General features: G+C 38.5%; 1 protein-coding gene and 2 gene segments (V, D, J or C); 1 reads left to right on the forward strand and 2 right to left on the reverse strand.

Annotated features, from left to right (window-relative positions):
- Positions 1–4,157: 4,157 nt before the first annotated feature.
- LOC130414730 (putative nuclease HARBI1) lies at positions 4,158–5,430 on the reverse strand. The gene is made up of 5 exons (XM_056740720.1): positions 4,995–5,430; positions 4,805–4,920; positions 4,588–4,699; positions 4,223–4,503; positions 4,158–4,175 (listed from the first exon to the last, which is right to left on the reverse strand). The coding sequence occupies exons 1-5, from the start codon at positions 5,428–5,430 to the stop codon at positions 4,158–4,160; spliced, it is 963 nt and encodes a 320-aa protein (XP_056596698.1).
- Positions 5,431–10,833: 5,403 nt separating this feature from the next.
- Positions 10,834–11,471, reverse strand: LOC130414732 (immunoglobulin kappa constant-like). The segment is given in 2 exon segments: positions 10,834–11,156; positions 11,441–11,471. Coding segments are annotated over 2 exon segments (354 nt in total).
- Positions 11,472–12,884: 1,413 nt separating this feature from the next.
- On the forward strand, positions 12,885–13,374 carry LOC130414168 (Ig kappa chain V region 120-like). The segment is given in 2 exon segments: positions 12,885–12,945; positions 13,049–13,374. Coding segments are annotated over 2 exon segments (375 nt in total).
- Positions 13,375–21,647: the final 8,273 nt, after the last annotated feature.

Here is a 21,647-nt window from a genome sequence, read left to right on the forward strand (position 1 = left end):
CTTGGACTGAGCTTGCGACAGGTGACCGTTTCTCTGTAAGAAAAGCATGTATTTTATCCCTCAACTCGTACACTCGACTGACCACCCTTCCCTTTGACAACCTTCTCACATCTGTATGAAGTAAATGTTTGTGCTCGGCTCTCATTTCAGTACACAAGGCCTCAAAAAGCTGGCTATTAAGAGCACTGCCTTTAATAAAGTTCAAAACTTTTACAATGTCTTCCATCACTACTTCAAGCTCCAGTTGTATTCTTTTTGATGGTAAAGCTTCATGATGAATGAAACAATGATTCCAAACAATGTTCTGTCCTGCTGCATCCTTAATTCTTCAGAAAACTCCACTATGTTTTCCATGTTGACTCCATCGCTGTAGATGCCTTTCACCAATACATACCGCATTTAGTCATGAAAGCATTTAACTTTTCAAAAATACGAGCTCCTGCCATGCAAGAAGGTAGAGTTATGCAGCATAAAAGATCTTCAATAAATTCTCCTTGCCAAATTTTACAAACATAAACCAGTAACATAGCAATTGCTGAAACATCAGTGCTTTCATCCAGCTGAATAGCAAAATCTTTTGCTAACTTCAGTCTCGCTAAAAGATGGTTTTCAAAAATCTGAGCATATCCCAAATTCAACGTGACACCGTATTGTCATTAAGAGGATTAATTTGAGCTTTTCAGAGGCCTTTTCATCTAGAACTGTATTAACTATGTCAAGTTCAGCAGGCAGTATTAATCTCTCTGCATTTGTATGTGGCGCTTTTTCTTTGGCAATACAATATGAAATGTTATATGATGCCAGGTGCAATTTGTGATTTTGTGTTATGCTTCTGCTTTGTACCTGAGCTGATGACTGAATTTCTTGAGCCTTCCTCTGAAAAAGAGCCAATGGTTTGTCCACCGGGTAGGCATGGCGCATACATCAATGTCTTTTCAGCTTCGTTGGCTTCAAATTTTCATTCGCCAACTTTTCCCGGCAGTTGACAAACCCAAACTTTAAGAAGTAATCTTTAAATGGCCTTGCTGTGGATTTCAGCTTTTTCTTTGCTGGGACATACAGTTGAAAGAAAAAGTATGTGAACCCTTTGGGCTTACTTGGATTTCTTCATAAATTGGTCATAAAATGTGTTCTGATCTTCATCTAAGTCACAACAATAGAGAAACACAGTCTGCTTAAACTAATACCGCACAAACATTATACGTTTTCATGTTTTATTGAACACAACATGTAAACATTCATAGTGCAGGGTGGAAAAAGTATGTTAACCTTTGGGTTTAATAACTGGTTGACCCTCCTTTGCAGCAATAACCTCAACCAAACGTTTCCTATAGTTGCAGATCAGACTTGCACAACGGTCAGGAGAAATTTTGGACCATTCCTCTTTACAAAAGTGTTTCAGTTCAGCAATATTCTTGGGATGTCTGGTGTGAATCGCTCTCTTGAGGTCATGCCACAGCATCTCAATCGGGTTGAGGTCAGGACTCTGACTGGGCCACTCCAGAAGGCGTATTTTCTTCTGTTGAAGCCATTCTGTTGTTGACTTACTTCTATGCTTTGGGTCATTGTCCTGTTGCATCGTCCATCCTCTGTTAAGCTTCAGTTGGCGGACAGATGGTCTTAAGTTTTCCTGCAAATTGTCTTGATAAACTTTGGAATTAATTTTTCCATCGATGACAGTAATCCGTCCAGGGCCTGAGGCAGCAAAGCAGCCCCAAACCATGATGCCCCCTCCACCATATTTCACAGTTGGGATGAGGTTTTGATGTTGGTGTGCTGTGCCTTTTGTTCTCCACACATAGCGTTGTGTGTTCTTTCCAAACAACTCAATTTTGGTTTCATCTGTCCACAGAATGTTTTGCCAGTAGTGCTGTGGAACATCCAGGTGCTCTTTTGCAAACTTCAAACGTGCTGCAATGTTTTTTTTGGACAGCAGTGGCTTCCTCCGTGGTGTCCTCCCATGAAGTCCATTCTGTCATGGATCTCGATGTGAGACATGGCTTGAGAACCCAAGTGCAGGCAGACACAGACGGTATTGATGTAACAGATATTTATTAAATAAACAACAAGACAAAACAAAGACCCACGATGGGGTAAAAACAAGACAGGGCTATAAATATAAACTTTAACAATAAACGAGGACACTGACTGAACTAAGACTACAAACAAACACTGGTACAAACACTAAACTGACACTTACTACAACTGGGGGAACAGGAACCAGAACAAGTACACCGGTACACGAACAAGAACATCAAGCAAACAGGTATCAAACATGAAACAGCAAGAAGTAATGCACGAGCCACGAGACAAGGAAACATGAGGACTCTTTATAGGGAAACAAAACACAGGATTATTAATGGGGACCAGGGGCCCGTTCTTCGTACGTCGCTTATTACATCCGAGATCAAATGACACATCCGAGATGATATCATCCTGCTAATCATGATCCGGCTAATTGGGTTCTTCGAAAACACCTGCCGGATATGATTAGTATCACTGGATTGAGTTATCTGAGATAATTGCGCGTTCATGCGCTTGTTTAAAAGGGGATATGTATCGATAGTAGAAACAATGATCAGCAGCGCTGCTATTGGCTGTTCAGCATGGCTAAAGAACGCGCCCAGTTTTTCTCCCAAGCAGAACAAGAGCTTTTAATAGAAGGTTATGCCGAATTTGAAAATTTAATTAAAACACCAGGGAACACCTCAAAGTCTGCAAAAGCCAGGAGAGAGGGCTGGCAAAAAGTAGCAGACAAATTAAATGCGTAAGTGTTCCATGTTAGATGTTTCTATCACTTTCTACTGTATGTATTTTTTTTTATTTCATAAACTTTGATCTTTTATGTCAGAGCCACCACGGGAGTCACTAGATCATGGGAACAAGTAAAAGTGAAGTACAAAAATATTCTACAAAATGGTATCCTTTACTTCCTATACAGTCCTTATTTTAAAAAGCCACTTTTTTCCTCTTAAAAGCCACTGTTAAATGATATGTTTGTCTATAACAGCCACCAAGAAAAAGGCTGAAAGAAAAAAAACAGGTGGTGGTCCTGCACCCCCACAATATACCCCAGCAGAAGAGCTGGCCCTTGGGTTGAATTCAAACCGACCCATTGTGGAGGGCATCCCTGGGGGCAGCTCTTCCTTAGACCCAAAGCCAGGGACCAGTAGCAGCCACACCTTCATTACTGGTAGGCTAAGTGAGCTTTCATTTCTCTTAGTACACTGTAAAATGGTTTGTTGCTGCATTAAAAGTATAATCCAAATGGCTGGTACAGTCATTTGAAATGTTTGTTAAAGTGAAAACTTCTAAACTTTTAGTTCATATAAAATATGTTGCCATGAGTTATTAATCACAATTTCGTTTAGTGTAGTAAATTGTAATGACATTATCCCCCCCTCTTTTGTGCAGTTTTAGATAATACACCAACACTTTTACCTGTTCCCAAGCAAGTGGTGGCTGAAGCATATGCAGTAAGTTGTGTTTTTTTAACTTTTACATCACAAGGAAAGAGTGCAACACTTTGTAATACCCATTTATTTCCATTGCACAGGACAGTGAAGAAACCCTCTCAGATTGTCCTTTGGAAGAACCTGTAAGTGCATAAATAACTTTACCCTCATTTGTATATACTTGTGTACCTATTCTTTCTATCTGCAACATGAGTTGCAGGAGTCCACACCTAGAGAATGGCCTACAGAAAAGCATCCAGAACAGTCTGCACAAAGAACTGCTGACACAGAGGTGGGGCAGTGTTGTACTTTTACTTTTGTTGCATGAGGCATGTTCTGACCCTTTTTTTCACGAAATTACACAGGGTGACATCCGTAGCCTATATAAACGTCATCTTAAACACAAAATTGAGTATTTTGAGTTGAAAAAAGAGAAATTAAGAGGAGAAATAGAACTCGACAACTTGAAGAAGAGAAAAATTGCACTGGAGATAGAGTTGCTTCAAAAGGACCTTCAGAGTAAGTGCTAATACACTATTTCAAACATAGTAGTATTTCTGACTTAACATAACTTTCTCTTATTGCAGGCAAAAGATGACTCGCTGGCTTTTCTTTATAAAGAATATTTTAAATAAGACTCAAGGAACGAAGCATATTTGTCGTGTCTTTTATTATATTGAAAAATGGTGTTCTACAATTCTGTCACGTGCAGCTCTGCCACTAGGTTGGTCCAAGTGCACTGGCTGGACGTCATCATCAGGCTGCACCCCCACCACAGGGGTCTTTTCCTTTCTGATGGTGGCAATGTTATGCAATATGGCACATGCAACAATTATGTCACAGGCCCTGTCAGGTGCAACCCTCAGACTTTTTAGACACGGAAATCTTCCCTTTAGTTGCCCAAAGGTCATTTCAATGCGTGCCCTTGTCCTGGCTTGAGCTGCATTGTAACGGGTTTGAGGTCCAGGGTTTGGCTCAGGGAAGGGCGTCATAAAATACTGCCTGCAGGCATAGCCCCTGTCTCCAAGCAGGATCCCGTCAAAATCCCCTGTATAATGGAAAAATGCAGTTCTGTTAGGCTCAGCATAATGCTGTGTATTATACTGTGAGCTTGAAATGTATGTTCCCTTACCACGTTCAAATAATGTGCATAAATGTGACTCTCTGAAAATTCTTGAGTCATGCACTGATCCTGGCCATTTTGCTTCAACATTGGTGATATGGAACATAGAGTCACACACCATCTAAGAGATTTTAGTCAGTCAACTGCATACTTTTTGATTTCATTACTTTTGTTTCAAGTAATATATTACTAATCAGGAATATTATAAATTGTAATCGTAATTTACCTGCACATTTACACTGTGAAATCCCTTTCGGTTCACAAAATCCCCCTCATTGGGGCCTGGTGGGGCCTTGATGGGGACGTGTGTGCAGTCTATGGCACCAATCACGTTAGGGAAGCCTGAAGGACACATACTGTTAGTCATACTTATTGGTATGGTCATGATTGCATGTCATTAACAATTATAAATGTACCTGCAATAGCAAAAAAATTCTGTTTTACAACCTGTGGTCTTAAATGGCTTGGAAATACCACAAAAACCCCTAAAAACTGCTTGAGCGCCAGGTAAACTTTGCGAATGGCACGACAGACAGCACTTTTCCCCAAGTTCTCTGCATCTCCAATAGTGTAAAGGAACGTGCCACTCGCAAAGAATCTCAGGCCAATGCACACAGTCTGTGCTGTTGTTAAAGCCCGGCTCCTCCGTGTTGAACACGTAATGTGTGGTTCCAACAAATGAATGATGTAAATAACACCCTCACGAGAAAATCGGTATCTCTCAACAATGACGCTATCGCGCTGCGCTAAAGGATCCTGTCTATCCCGCAATACGCGATTAATTCGAAAAGCTCTTCGAATTATTCTTGCACCTTCCGCAACAGGTTGCTGTCGTACAAATGGACAAGACATGTCTGCGAAAGACTTCCCATATCACCTCCGCTTATAAAGCCGCGATCTAATCCTGTTTACATGAAGTAAGCCTGCTCGCGAGCAGGTTCAAGCTTACGGACCTGTTGCTATGACAGCAAGTCCAGGATGAGCTTCGAAGAACCAAACAATCAAAGATCATGCCAAATCGTCAACAATCAAATCCAGCTAACCGAGTTAGCGACGTACGAAGAACGGGCCCCAGGTGAAACAGATGAAACACTAAGGGGAAGCTAATGACACGGAAAGGGCGGGAAACACAGACGAGACTAGGGGAGAGTATGGAAGGCCAAAAGGTCCAAAATGTCTCTCCCCACATGAAACAGGGAATTCTGTTTTGGTTCTGCCTCAAGACCAAGAATTAGCCAGACAAGATAGGCAGAACCGTGACACATTCTTGTTTAATGTTTTCCTTATTGTAGATTTGTCAACAAAAATGTTAGCATGTGCCAGAGATTTCTGTAAGTGACGCTCTAGGATTCTTCTTCACCTCATTGAGCATTCTGCGCTGTGCATTTGCAGTCATCTTTACAGGACGACCACTCCTAGGGAGTGTAGCAACAGTGCTGAACTTTCTCCATTTGTAGACAATCTGTCTTACCTTGGACACATGGACATCAAGGCTTTTAGATATACTTTTCTAGCCCTTTCCAGCTTTATGTAAGTCAACAATTCTTGATCGTAGGTCTTCTGAGAGCTCTTTTGTGCGAGGCATGGTTCTCATCAGACAACGCTTCTTCAGAACAGCAAACTCAAAACTGGTGTGTGTTTTTATTGGACATGCCAGCTTTAATCAACACATCCAATCTCATCACATTGATTGGACCCCAGGTTGGCTGACTCCTGGCTCCAATTAACTCTTGTAGAAGTCATTAGCCTAGGGTTTCACATACTTTTTCCACCCTGCACTATGAATGTTTACATGTTGTGTTCAATAAAAACATGAAAACGTATAATGTTTGTGCGGTATTAGTTTAAGCAGACTGTGTTTCTCTATTGTTGTGACTTAGATGAAGATCAGAACACATTTTATGACCAATTTATGAAGAAATCCCAGTAAGCCCAAAGGGTTTACATACTTTTTCTTTCAACTGTAACTGCCTTGTTGTTCATGTGTATCTCCTTCGTGGTCTTTCGGGTCGACCTCCACTTCTGGAGGCAAAGATGGACGGCTGACAGCATTTACAGCTCCTTCATTTGAAGAGGTCTCGCCAGGGACGAATTATGACTTCAGTGGGGCCCCGGGGCCAGTTCCCTCCAAGGTCCCCCCTCCCATCATTCTTCCATTCTTTCCCTTAACTGCACATTTACAGTTATGAAAAGTGAAAGTTTAGATGATATTGAATAATAAAACCATTCTCACTCTGCATCAAATTCCTGCGCTTTAAATTATCTGTACAGGGTTTATAGAGGTCTAGTATTAGCTACACTGCGAACAATCAACATGGGACCCAATTAAGGCATATGAAACACATGTCTTTAATAAACTGACAAATATACATATATTTAATGCATCACATAAAAAAAATGTCTCACTGTAAAATGCTCCTGTGACACGTCTGTTAAAATCAAATCATCAAGCAAAAGATTCAGAAAATACTATTTAAATGTGCTGTAATTAAATATTTAAGTACATTTTTAATAAGTTAAAAGTTAAAAAGACATAAAAACATATGTTTCCATGATTTGTTGAACATTTCAGGTTTTACAGGGTATCTACAGAGGCCTTATATAGGCTATCAGACCCATTTATTTGACATTTTTTTTCATTGTTGTTGGGTTCTTTAAGAGGTGCATTACGTACCAGGGCCGACAGAAAAAGCTTAGAAAACAATTCACTTTTCTCTATAACTTTTTCAATAATCACATCAGAATCAAGAGAGAATAAGAAGTCCCTCTCTGTTCCATCAACATAAAGCTCCCAAATGCTCCTGTGAGAGCTTGAGTCTGAATCTGGTTTAAATGAATCAAATTGTTCATTCGTTTCTGTACTTTCATCCACTGTGTGTGTTCTTCTTCTTCACTGTCTCCTATTCTTACTTGGGTAACACTTTATAATAACTGCATGCAATGAATGATTAGTTAAGCATCAGTACATAGTTAATTAATCATTTATGAAGCATTGGCCCCACATTAATAGACATTAGTAAGCAGTTTATAAATACAGCTATAAATGCTTTGTTCTTGATTTATAAGCATGTATATAATATGCTTAATAATCAAATTTTCATACTTTATTAAGGATGAATTCATCATTTCTAAACTAAGGATTACATTACTTACAAACCAGTTAGTTAGGAGTTGTCAGTGGTTCATGAGATCATTTAGAAAGTGTAAGTAAATGATTAATAAACTCTTTGAATGCACATTTATACATCTTATTATTCTGACATAGTAACTGTAATTTAATTTGTTAATAAATGCTTTTTTAACACACATTCCTGCTGTAATTCATGATGAATTAAGGTAGTTATAAAACATTTACTTGTTGTCAGTTAACTATTTTTGTGAGCTCATCTAAAGTGAGGACTATGTATGCCTTGTAAAGCATTTACAAATGAGAGTTGCATATCACTTCACAATAATTTTTTTTCTGGAGGTGTGCAGGAATTTTTTCAGAAGTTTATTTTTCATTTTATATCAATTCATTTAATATTAATTTATATGTTTGGTTGTACAATTTTAATTTTGCAGAGGTTTATTTTTTATTTTATATTAAATTGTTTTATACTCATTAATATGTACAGATGTACAGCTTAATTTCTTTTGCATCTTGAAATAAATATTTCTATGTTCTGTATCCCTCTGTGTTGTGTTTTTCCTATTTCTGTTTAGAAGATAACTGAGCCTTTAACTCTCATTTGTAAATGCTTTACAAGGCATACATAGTCCTCACTTTAGATGAGCTCACAAAAATAGTTACAACTAGTAAATGTTTTAATTAATCATGAATTACAGCAGGAATGTGTGTTTGGAATTTTGTAGAAGCAGATCATTTAACTCTTTCACCGCCATTGACGAGTTACCTCGTCATTTAAAAAAAACGCTTCCCCGCCAAAGACGAGTTATTACGGCAATCAGTGTTTGTACTGTTGTACAGCAGGTGGCGCTATTACGTATTGGCATAACGTATATGTTTTGCGGTTTTTAATGATTGTTCTGAGTGTTGACAACACCTAGAATAACAAAATCCACCAAAGGGGGACGAGCTTACTCGTAGCACCTAAACTCTGGAATAGCCTTCCTGATACTATTCGAGGGTCATACACACTCTCCCAATTTAAATCTAGATTAAAGACACATCTTTTCAACCAAGCTTTCACTTAATGCATAGTTAATGAACAGCAGATACGGTAATTATTCTTTTTTTTCTCTTTCCGCCTCTGCCTCGGGATGCCCATCCCGAGGTAGGAAGAAGTTCCACCATGTCTTGACGACCTACAGATGCCCAACCCCAATTTGAGATTACGCCAGCTACAGCTGCAGACTGACTGACCATCCCAGCTCCATCTAAGGCAATTCCACCACCAGCCAAGAGAAATATGACCATCAGACCATCCCAGCTCAGACCAATAAACCCCCATCCAAGAGCAAAGACGGACTATTTGTCTTATTAATACCGAAGTTACAATATCTGGTATTAAATGCTAAACTAAAATCACATGTCACCAGTCTGAGTACAGCTTTGACACGTCAGAGGGGATCTGGCCCTCCCGGTTGAGCCTGGTTTCTCCCGAGGTTTTTTTCTCCATTAATCAATCATTGGAGTTTGGGTTCCTCGCCACAGCAGGGCAGTGTTGGCCTGCTCACCGGGAGACTGCATTCATTCATTTATTTATTTAATTAGAAATTAGATATTATTTATTAGAATGATCTTACTCGTTATATAAATACCATGCACTGTGCTGTGTTTTAACATTTCTTTTTTTCCTGTTTGCCCCCGTAAAGCTGCTTTGAAACAATACACATTGTGAAAAGAGCTATATAAATAAACTTGAATTGAATTGAATTGTAATCTGGGCGGAATATTTGACAAAAAACTATAATTATCTCAGCTGTTTAATCAAAGTGATGCATTTTTTAAGAAACCTACCCACATCTACGGAGTGATAAAAAAAGAACAAATGAAGATAGAAGAATATGGTTTCTTTTGTTTAAAAATGAGACTCTGTTCATTCATTTGACATATTGTTTGTCCATATATTCTTTACAGAAAGCCATTTACTGTGAGCCATTAAAGTTGGGTGAAAATGTTAAAAAAAGCTGGCGTAGGCTGGCAACTTTTTTTTACAGAGGCTGGCGGCGAATGAGTTAAACAAGAAACATGCTGGTTGGCTACTGACAACACACTCGGAACAAACACAGACTTACCAAGACCAATGTTTTAGTGTAGTTTATACTGCTTTACACACATACTGAACGTAATCAATTTATTTTCATGTCAAAAATCTAATGTGTGGTTCTGGTTTGATTGTTTTCCTGACACATTTCTTCTTTGATACATTCATAAGTGTCTAATCAATGTAGATATTCAGTAGATATTAAATAAAAAACTTTCTGACCCCTATTTGACTGATTCCTGCTTGATCTTGGCCTTGCATAGACAATGTTTCCATTACTGTCTCTCTTTATCCAATGCACCCTTGGTTCAGGTGTCTTTACTGGTGCTGCGTACTCTTCTTCCTTCAGCTCGGCAAGCCAGTCATTGGCTGAAAACAGTATAAACCAGCAAACCAGCATCAACACATACCTAACCCAGCATATGATGTTTTTTCAAGAGGTAAAAGTTTAAAACATTTTTCATTATCAGGGAAAGATCATAAACGGCTCAGCAGAGGAAGTTTTCAACAGAGGAACACATGAAAACAGATTATTAATCACTTAAAAACTGATATTTAATAGTTATCCGTTTATTTTGCCCATAAACGCGCTCATTGTGTCTTATATCAGAGTGAAGAGTTTATAAAACATTCATAAGATCAGTATGATGTGTATGAGACCAACTCATGAATAACGTGTCAAACAAGTGAAAGTGACTTGTGGTTATTCATTTGACAGTTTGGTTTAGAATTGACTTCATCTGCAGGTGTTTTCATGGTTCATTGAGTGATGTTTATTTATAATAAAGAGCTGATGTTCTGATCTGTCACAAAAGACAAAATGAGTCATGAAGATTCAATATGATTTTATTTGATGAATTTTGATGAAACACAATCATCAGTGAATGAATAAAGCACACATGCACTGGTTTGTGGTGTTGTTTGTGAAAAGCAGAGCAGATGTCAGATGAGAGAGAGAATGAATGTAGAAACACATGTGAGACATGAGTGAGACTCAGATGAGAACAGAAGTCAGAGGAGAGAGAGAGAGAGAGAGAGAGAGAGTCTAGTGTGAACACTCATCATCTCTCCTGAATTCTCCAGTTACTGTATGACTGGGATCTTTGTGTTTGGCCTCACAGCTCACTGAGAGCACTGAGCTCCACTCCTGCTCAGAGAGAGTCAGACTGCTGCTCCAGCTGTACAGACCGTCCTTCTCCAGGAGCCCAACACTGCTGTCCTGAGATCTGCTGCTCCCGTCCACCTTCCACATCACACTCCAGTCTGAGGGGAAACCCTTGTTGAGCACACACATCAGTGTTGCTGTTTTCTTTGTGGAAATCTCTTCACTGGAGGGCGGCAGGACGCTCACTTTAGGACGAGTGAAGCCTGACAAACACACAATAGTCACAAACTCACAGAGAGAAACAAACAACTTCACTCTCTACATGATAAACAGAAAAGACCAGAAATAATAAACAAGTTCACGCTAAATTATTTTGTAATTTTTCTCTTTCGTTCATGTTGATCTGAATGTTTATACAGAATTGACAATTTTTACAACCACTTTTACAATAAAAATGAAACTAATGTTAAATAAATGTAGAAAACATATTACCTTACATATACTCATTTAATCAAGTATTAAAATATACATACTAAACATAACATACCTGTAACATCAACTGTTTTAAAAAAAATCATAACTACAAATAATTGGTTATCAAATTTATAACTTATTATATGTTAAATATAATAAATAAATACAAGTGTTAATAATTTTGTACACACATTACTTTTCATTTGATGTTTTATTTTCCCAGTGCAAGTTTTATACATTTTTATTGCAGACTAAACTAATTGATTTAAAAAGGATTGTGAGCCTTAAAGGGATAGTTCACCAAAACATTAATATTCTTTCAATATTTGCTCACCCTGAGGTTTTCCAAACCTGTAAACATTTCTTAGTTCTGATGAATAAAGAGGAATATACTTTAAAAAATGTCAGTAACCAAACAAGTCTCATCCCCCTTTACTGCTACATTAAGGAAAATAAATACTATGGGAGTCAATGGGGGATGAAATTGGTTTGGTTACTGACATTCTTCCAAATACCTTCCTTTGTGTTTAGTAGAACAAAGAAATGTATACAGGTTAGAAACCACATGAGTGTGAGCAAATGATGAGAGAATTTTCATTTTTGGGGGAACTATCTGTTTAACAAAATCTATTATGTAGAAAATAAAACTCAAGAGTTTATGTTTCAAAAGTTGAAAGTGCACTAGTACACAAAGTTATTTATTAAACCACATAAATATGCTAAAGCAGTCATTTCCCTTTATATTTAATAGTTTGTATTTATATTTAAATGCAGAAATGTATTGTATTAATATTATTATGGAATGTTTTTACTTACTGCCAACATCCAGTCTGGTGCCGCTGCCAAAAGTCACCCACAGTGATACAAACTAATAGAGCGACTGTACAAAAACCTCTGAACGCTTCAGTAACTGCACTATAAACACATCACAAACACATCTTTACACTTTATCACACATTCACACATCATACACATTGCATTTCATTTCATTTTGTTTATTTTTGTATTCTTTGCATTTTGGGGTGAACTATCCCTTTAACTATAATATAAACATATTTACAAGTATGTTTGAATTTTAACCCTTAAAATTGAATCTCATATTCTCAAACCTGAAAGTGTGAACAATTTATTAATATACAAAGATGAAAACATCTAAAGATTTACAAAGTAACTTTATTGTCACTCTTTCATAAAGCTGCTGTCCTGTGTATCTCAATATTCTGTGTTTTTTATTTTACACCAACATTATTCACAAAATAATGAATAACTATTCACCATTATAAATCATTACACACTTGTTCAATAATCACAACACATAATCTAAGAAAACAAAATACAACCAATGTGCAGAAATTAATATTAAATGATAAAACAGTGTTTGAGTGTGTTGATGTAAATGTAGAGAGTGAGTTTGCATTGTGATCACGTGCTTCAGTGCTCTGAGAGTGTTTATAGTGCTGTGAGTTTAAAACTTCATGACTGACAACACAACACAATCTTCATCAACACACAAACCAACAAGAACAACAATGACTTTCAGCATCATCTTCATCTGGACACTCACAGTGTTTGCTCAAGGTTTGTGTTGTAACATTTTTATCACGATTGTTCATTTATTGAAGAGTGAAATCTTCATTTGTTTCAGTGTTGTCTAATATTTCATTCTTGTTGTTTCTTTCAGAGTGTAGAGGACAGTACACTGTTACTCAGAGTCCATCAATAACAGCAGTTCAACCAGGACAAAGTGTTCAAATAAACTGTAAAGTCAGCAGTAAAGTGTATAATGGCAATCACTTAGCCTGGTACTTACAGAAACCTGGAGAAGCTCCTAAACTCCTCATATATTACACCAATAGCCTCTATTCTGGAGTATCATCTAGATTCAGTGGCAGTGGATCAAACACAGATTTCACTCTGAGCATCAGTGGAGTTCAGACTGAAGATTCAGGAGATTATTACTGTCAGAGTGTTCACTATCCTAATAGTAAATGGGTGTTGACACAGTGATAAAGAGTCGTACAAAAACCTCCGTCAGTCAGACTGAACAGTGACTGCACTGATACACCTGACACATACTGCAGCTGCTGAGGGGAAAAGTTTAATTGTGTTTTATTTTGGATTATATTTAGACAAATATTTAAATAATCACACTATCGGTCAAAAGTTTTTGAACAATTCAGTGAAATGTTTCTCATTATTAAAAAGAAAACGTTTGATCTGAAGGTGTATGCTAAAATGTAAGAAATACAAAAACGTAGTTTTGCAAATATAAATGTCCTTTTTTATTCAGGTACAATTTTTTATTTATTTTTAATTTATGACATTGACTAAATAATGAAGAAGAACAGTCAAGAGCTCAGAGTAAATGGAAACCTGATGAAGTTTATTGATACGAGGCACAATGTGACAACAGTAAAGGCACTAAAATAGAAAAGTTGTGTTTTTAGTTGCAACACAATTCCTGTATAGGTACAATACACGTCCCTTTGTTTTATTTCATTATTTTGATTTGTTTCGTCTTATTCTAAATAGTCGAAAATATGAATGAGTAAATAAATATGTATGTGTTCAAAAAATGTGGACCGGTAGTGTATACATTAAAAAAAAGTATTACTCTCACACATCATTAATACATCTACTTAAATAAACACACAGAACTCTCCTTGTCCAGGCCCTTGTGAACTCTAGGCTGGACTACTGCAATGCTCTTCTTTCTGGTCTTTCTTGTAAAGTCAATCAAACACCTCCAGCTGGTTCAGAACGCAGCAGTGTGACTCATCTTCCAGGAGCACAAAAGAGCCCATGTGACGCCCTCTTCATGTATTTGGTTCAACAATATAGTTGATGATGTCACGCAGGTGGTGGAATAATAACGTCTACTGTACAAATTAATTACAGAACTAATGAATCCGTTCAGATCAAATTAATGTCAGATTATTGCTGTAAAAAACAAAAGTGGCATCTAAACAATCTATTTTGGTTCTCAAGTGTTTCATTTCCTCCTGTCTCTTTCATTTTCAGATTTCCACTTTTATAATTTCAGATTTCCCCTGGAGTCCCAGAGCATATGAACATGTACTTTTTAAAAACAGCTTAATTTCCCTTGACAACGAAAAGACGTAAAATAGTATTTATTTCTAGAATGCATATAGAATGTTTCTTTTGCTCAAGAGCATGTAAATGTACATGTCACACTGAAACAAAACCACACCTCTAGAGTGCTAACACTTCAACTTTGCAATACTGTTTACAAATGTTCATTAGAACGATGGTTTTGGGAAACACTGAATTGTTAAATTATGCTGTCAATGACAGTTGTAAAGTGAATACTGAAGGAGTCACACGAGAATGAAGCATCAATGAGTGTGTTTACATGCACAATAAACTGAGAACAAGTATATTGTGTTGAAAAAACATCATATGCTGGGTAAGGTATGTTCTGATGTTGGTTTTCTGGTGTGTGCTGGTATAAGATGGTCATGTGCTTGTCGGTTTAAGCCAACACGTTCTCACTTCCAATTCGTCACATATTGAAGCTTGGTCAGGATCCCTTTGGCGTCATGTTTTGACTTGCAGGGATTCCTATAGACTTTTGACCTGAGGACGCGACATTGACATTTGAGTTTGGTTTATCAGTGATAAGTCAATCAGCCAATGTGATGCAATCAACCTCTTATTTAATTATTTATGCATGTGTTTGTTTGTTTATTGTTTGATGGATTGATTAATTTATTATTTATTTATCTATTTATTATTTCATTTATTTATAAATAAATAAATGAATCAGTGGTGCTGATGTGACGTCATTGTAAGGCGCTATCCAAAGGTCCAGTGTGATTTCCCACTCTGTAAGTAGAACAGTTGACTAATACAGATGGGAACAATCATAACATTTACGGAACAAAAACTTTTAAACGTTTAATCAGGTCAAGAAGTTGTGTTGAGAACCTTTAGAATTTTAAAGTAACATTAGTAATTTCATGACGCAGTAAATGACAGCAGATATTATAATATGTGAAGACTGGTGAAGTTAAGTTAGCTAATTAAATTCAATCTCGTTTCTTTTTTCCACATATAATAATGCAGGATAATATCATAGGACATTGTGTGATTTTTAATTATGATGTGTGTTCAGTTACCCATATTACAGTAAGTTAGAAACACAACACTTTAGCCATTTATAAATGTTCAGATGAAGAACAGTTTTGCCAGATTGGTGTTTTTTTTCCAGTAATTGATCAAAATCAACACAAAATTATATTGTAAACACACAAATCCTACCAATAATAAATTCATAAATTAATATACAAATGAATTAATAACTGCAACAATATTGTGGCTCATCATATGGCATAATAAAGCAACTTACATTTATGCATTTGGAAGACGCTTTTATCCAAAGCGACTTACATTGCAATATCCTACACATTTGTGTACAATCCCCTGGGATAAAACCCACAACCTTGCTCTTACAACTGAGCTACAGGATGCTTGTCATAACTTGACTTAAGTGATCTCTAAAGAAAGCTACGTTGTAAATCATTTTCCATGTCTGTCATTTTCCTTTAAGAAATAGAAGTGTACAACAGAAATATCAAAATCCTACCTGTCCAAACTTATTTTATTTAATGTAGTAAAAACTCAAATATGCCCGATCTGCCAACACTGATGAAGAAAAGACTGGTAAAAATGTAAGGAGTTCAATATTTTATTTCTCTTTCTATGATGTGGCCTTTATAAACTTAATCTTATTTCATTCTATATCTTTAAATTGTGCTAAAGAGAAACAATAAGTTGTGTTCTCTGTCAAATAATGAGCCAGACATGTTGGTAATAGTAGCAACTGAAATAATACTGGCCTTATCTAAAATTGAACTTTGATCGTATAAAAACAAGATTAAATTTAAACCTTAAAATAAAATGGCTTTATTCAGTTCTATTGTATCTAATTATTCTGTGGGTTTAATGTGTAATAACTGCTTTTATTCATTTCAGGTGCGGAAACTTGAAGCAGTGGGTTACAAGCCCATTTTATTTATTGGAAAACAAAATAAAATGGCTTCAAATAAGTGGGTTGCAGACATGATTACCCATCTGCACCCAACTACTGTCACAAGAATGTTTTTGGAGAAGATGCAAAGTGCTCATGAATGTATGCTGACTAAGGGTAAGAGCAAGATTTGTGTTCAGAAATAATAATCATTATTTAAAATACATTTCTTTGGTAAGTAATACAGGTATGAAATACATTTAAACTTGTATTAAAGCTCCACAGAAGCTGGACAGTGACATCCCCATAGCAGAGCACCACAACAGCCCCACTCAGGAGCAGTGCGGAGGTTCTATTTAGGAGCAGCAAGAGATTCCCACGGTGGAGCAGCCGGAGAGCCTCACCTTGGAGGAGCCGGAGAGCCTCACTGTGGAATCAGAGATTGTATTTGTACTTAACCTTGTTTCTCTGTCTTTCAACATTCTCCGACTTCTTTCTCTCCTCCCTCCTCTACTACTTTTACAGCTGTTCTTCCCCCACAGTCTTTTCCACTCCCATGCTGTAAGTCTTTGCGACAGATGAAGAAAAGGACAAAAAACCTAAATTTGTTCACCAGCACCTTCTGCCACATCTGTCTCTCCTCCATCTCTTATCCCCACAGATCTCTCCCTTCCACAGTGTTGTCCTCCACCTGCTGCCTTCCATCTCCAAGCCCTTGAGTCAGGAGGGGCCAAAAGTGAAGAGGAAAAGAAAGGGTAAGTTTTGTTTTGCCGTGGTGTACCATAATACATACTATTGATACATTTTCTCTCAGACCAAGTTAATTTTTTTAAGTAAACAGTGTCTAAGGGCTGTGCTTATCTTGGAAAATGCTAAATTTAGCCAGAAAGTGAATTGTTACCACACTCCCTGCAAATCGCCGTCCAAAGCCATGCCGCCCAAACGCATGAACGGACACAGATACAATCAGACACAACATTACTATAAAACATCAAATGTTATTAACCAATGAGAAAACTTCACAGTACAGTTAGTAAAAGTACTACAATACCAGGAAGGAAGGTCAGGTTGTTTGCTTGACATTCTCGATCTGTCTGCGTAGCATACGTGCAACGTGCTGATGACGTATTCTGTCTGCACAAATCGGGTGCACAGAGGTCTGCAAATACATGTTGAACGGCCATGTTACCGACCATTTAACAGTAATACCACAGAAGGATCGAAATTGCGTTTCCCTAATCCCCAAATGTGCTGTATCAATATGACACACAGCATATAGTATAAATACAAAGTGCACACAGGCATCAACATATACAGACAACAGTGGGCATATACAATTCCACAGTGCACTTAACATGTTTTAAAGTGAAGAGAAGCAGCATGAGGTAAATGTGTATACACTTGTAGTTCTAGTGCACATAGAGATCATTGTGCAGGCATTTATGTTTTTGTGCATAGCGTTTTACAGACATTGAGTTTTAAATGATTATAACAATCAGCCTTTATAAACACTCTTTGTAAATGAAGTAGTTTCCATGTTCATGGAATTTTCTTGAGAGAGTTAAGTAGTCTAATGTCCTGTTGGAAAAAGTTGATGGCTCTCTTGCAGCTGCGGTACGGGTATAAATCCTGAATGGATGGTTGGGCCGATCTAGTGATCTTCTCTGCTGTCCTCCCCAACCTCTGCAAGGCCTTCTGGTCAACAGCAGAGTAGCAGCCGTACCAGACTGAGATGCTGCTGGTGAGGATACTCTCGATGGCACCCCTGTAAATGGTGGTGAGGGCAGAAGGGGGAGATCGGAATCCTTCTCTGGTTCTGCCACAAGATCTCAAGAGAATCATTACACTTATACTGTAAGTATAAACTACTGAGTAGTTTTATTTATACCAAAATGCCATGTTTTGTAATCTCTTCATGAGCTGCAAGTTCAGTAAAAAGTTTGTTTTTCTTTGAACTGTAGACTATCATAACTACACAGAAGCATGAGAAGAAACAATTCATCTAGAGGACAAGTACCTCAAATCTATACCTTAGTACAGTACAGTATCCACCCTTCCAATAATCTACTGAATTTCCACCCCTGACTGCAGGGCCGGATGGGTCACAAATTCAGGCCGGGATATCCCACACTCATCTAGGCCACAAATCACAAATCTAATGCTTTCTAGTCATCACACAATGCGCACACATCTATGCTTAATTAAACTGACAGTGCATTGTTTATGAGGAACATAAATTCACTTTGGCTTCTGAAAGTTTCAAGAAAACAAATTTTATCATGTGGCCAAACCACAAAAGCACGTTTAAATGATTTATACTGCAAGTCTATTTTAAACTGAAGATTCATTCAATCTTTAGGTTTTATTAAAGAACAACAAATCATACACATCATATGCTTAAATTGTATGTGTAAAGAGAAACAATTTCAGCGTGCTGTCAGAAATTACCGGTCCCAAAATTCACAAAATATCTCCCGATGGACAGTCAGGGCATATCTGACTGACATGCATGCATTCATTTTTATGTAAGTGAAAAACAGCAGTGATCAACAGCAGATTTTATTACATGCTTTAGATTCATGGTTAAGGTCAAGTTCACTGTCAAGAAAAAGAGGAGTCACAGTCTTGTGGATTACAGTTCGTCATCAGAAATTTCGATGTCACTGTCATAGTCATCAGCTGACAGTTTGTGTAAGAGGTGGAGGTTCACTGCTCCAGACAAAACTTGCAGGTAACAGTCTCTTGCTTGCACCCTTTCTGTAGATGAGGCTCTGCAGACTTTTAAACCCTCTTCACTTAGGTCACATTCCGCATCTTAAAAGAAGAATGAAATAACAAAATCACATTGAGCCTCCCAAAGAAACTTTATAAACAGTCATCATTGTTGTGTATATTTAATAGGGCTGCCCTCTAATACTAACGCAAAAATATTATTCTTTCAGAAAAGTCATAGGTGATGGGTGAAACATACTACACAGCACATGGTGACAGTCACGGACAGATATTATTGATGATACGGCTGCTCCCTGTTACATTCTTATGACATATGTGGGGCAGGACATTCAAATAGGAACATTGAAAGAGTTTCAAGGACATACCGAAGAAAGCAAGATTGACATCATTGCCGCCTTTACTTACTGAAACTGCTAATGTTTCAGATGTGTCTGTACCTCTGAGTGCAGATGAGGAAACATTATTCACACTAAAGTCGGAACTGAAGGTTGTTGAGAAGCAGATCTAGGATTTATTATAGAAGCAGACATGGCTGCGACAACGTAAAACGGAGCTTAAAACAAACATTGCCTGACGCTTGCAAAGCCACGGTAAGTTTTCGACGTAATTGTAAATTAATACTCCTACCACTTCTAATCCGCGTGTTTCTCTTTAAAGAGCACAGGCTTAGAGAACAGGAGGAGCCCAAATGAACTTCACTCCTGCACCGGCACACACAAGGCGAAGGGCGCAAGCCAGGACCGGAGCGATGACATCTACCTCACCACCACCACCGGTCTTCAAGATCCTGACCAGGAAATGCTTTACCGCCCTCTGCGAGGCGGAATGTAATGCTGTGGTCATCAGAGACTGAAGTGTCTGGAACGTACGCGTTTCCTTCTCTCAAGGTAAGCTGCGCACTCACTGTTTTCCTGGCGCCCGTGTTCTTGATGTCCTTGTACCTACGATCCTGATGCTGTCGTGCTGCACGAGGGGGTGAACGACATTTTGCGTGAGTCTGAGATCCTGAAAAGGGACTTCGATACGATACGCAACACATCAAATAAGCAAAGCATTGGAGCGGAACTCCTGTCTGACAACATCTCAAGGATGCTATGCACCATTTGACTAGTAAGTACAAACTTTAACCTCCTCTCTCTCAACTGTTCAAAATGTTACTGCTTCCAAATGCATAGAGCATTTATGTAAAGGTCAGAGAATAAAACTTATCGTGATTAAACCTAATGACAATATAATTAATGAGCAAAACTCTATCCTAAAGTTCTGGCTACTAAATATTAGATCACTAAATTCAAACGCAGTTATTGTAAATGAAATGATCACAGACAACACTTTTGATATACTCTGCCTTACCGAAACCTGGCTTAAACCAAATGATTATTTCGGTCTAAATGAGTCTACTCCACCAAGCTACGGTTATATGCATGAGCCACGTCTGGTTGGTCGAGGTGGTGGTGTCCCAACAATCTTTAGATACATTTTGAATACATACATTTGAATCTGATCATTTGAAGTGCTTGTGTTGAACATAATTGTTCCAAACAAAAGTAATAAAACATTACTCTCTCTTACATTGGCTACTATGTATAGACCCCCTGGGCCCTACACTAGTTTTCTGAAACAGTTTGCGGACTTCTTATCGGACCTATTGGTTAACTTTGTGTGGCGAGTCGCCCATTTCCCAATCAGCGTCGCCATGCGAAAGGAGACAATCAGTTCCCTCACTTGCTGGTCGGCAACACCTGACACTCATTTCCAAAGATATAAAAACCGGAAGAAGGGAAGAGAACGGATAGCAACGACTCCGTATGGGATGCATGTGTTTACCTTGTGCTCTCTTCTCTTTTCCCCTTTTTGAGCGCCAGCTGTGCGCGCACCGGTCTCGTATCACGTAGGAGATCGGGAGCATATAAGAGAACGAGTGACCGGACCGTCGATGAGAGAGGACCGGGCCCGAACATGTTTTATGGTTGTATGTATGTTTTGGGATTTGTTTTGTTCGCCAGCGGTCGGCCGTGAGGGGCCGCTGGCTGTTATTATTTATATTAAAACTTTATTTAAATGTCTGCCGGTTCCCGCCTCTTTCCTTCCCTACTTTGAATCTTTCTACATTGGTGCCGAAACCCGGGAGGAAGGAGAGACATGCTGTCGGAGAGTCCTCGCCGCCGAGTGGCCTCGCGGTGCCGGAGAGTTCGGGCAGCGCGGACGAAGGGCATCTGCCAGTGGCTGCCCGAAGCGGTGGCTATGGGGAAACAGAAGTGCACAGTGCAGCCACCGTCAAAGCCTCGGTGGAATGGCGACCAGTGCTGCCGTGCCCCTGGGTCGAGGTGGGGTGGCTATCGTCCAAGCGGGAGCGGGGGAGTTGCCGCTGTCTGCCAGAGGCCGGAGCCTGCGTCCGTCCCCCGAGGAGAGGAGCAGGGGACGGGGAACACGCCCCAACTCCCCGCTAAAGGAGGAGCCACCGCCAGGGGGCAGAGGGTTGAGCCTTTATTTAAATATCTGCCAGTTCCCGCCTCCTTCCTTCCCTACTTTGAATATTTCTACACAAGTAGATAGC

Source organism: Triplophysa dalaica, chromosome 24, assembly GCF_015846415.1.
Source record: "Triplophysa dalaica isolate WHDGS20190420 chromosome 24, ASM1584641v1, whole genome shotgun sequence".
Classification (NCBI taxonomy): Eukaryota; Metazoa; Chordata; class Actinopteri; order Cypriniformes; family Nemacheilidae; genus Triplophysa; species Triplophysa dalaica.

Coding starts and splice junctions, on each gene's coding strand:
- LOC130414730 (XM_056740720.1), bottom strand. CDS start 5,430: ATGTCTTGTCCATTTGTACGACAGCAACCTGTTGCGGAAGGTGCAAGA. Junction 4,921..4,994: donor GAATTTTTTTGCTATTGCAG/GTACATTTATAA, acceptor TGTGTCCTTCAG/GCTTCCCTAACGTGATTGGT. Junction 4,700..4,804: donor TTCACAGTGTAAATGTGCAG/GTAAATTACGAT, acceptor AAAATCTCTTAG/ATGGTGTGTGACTCTATGTT.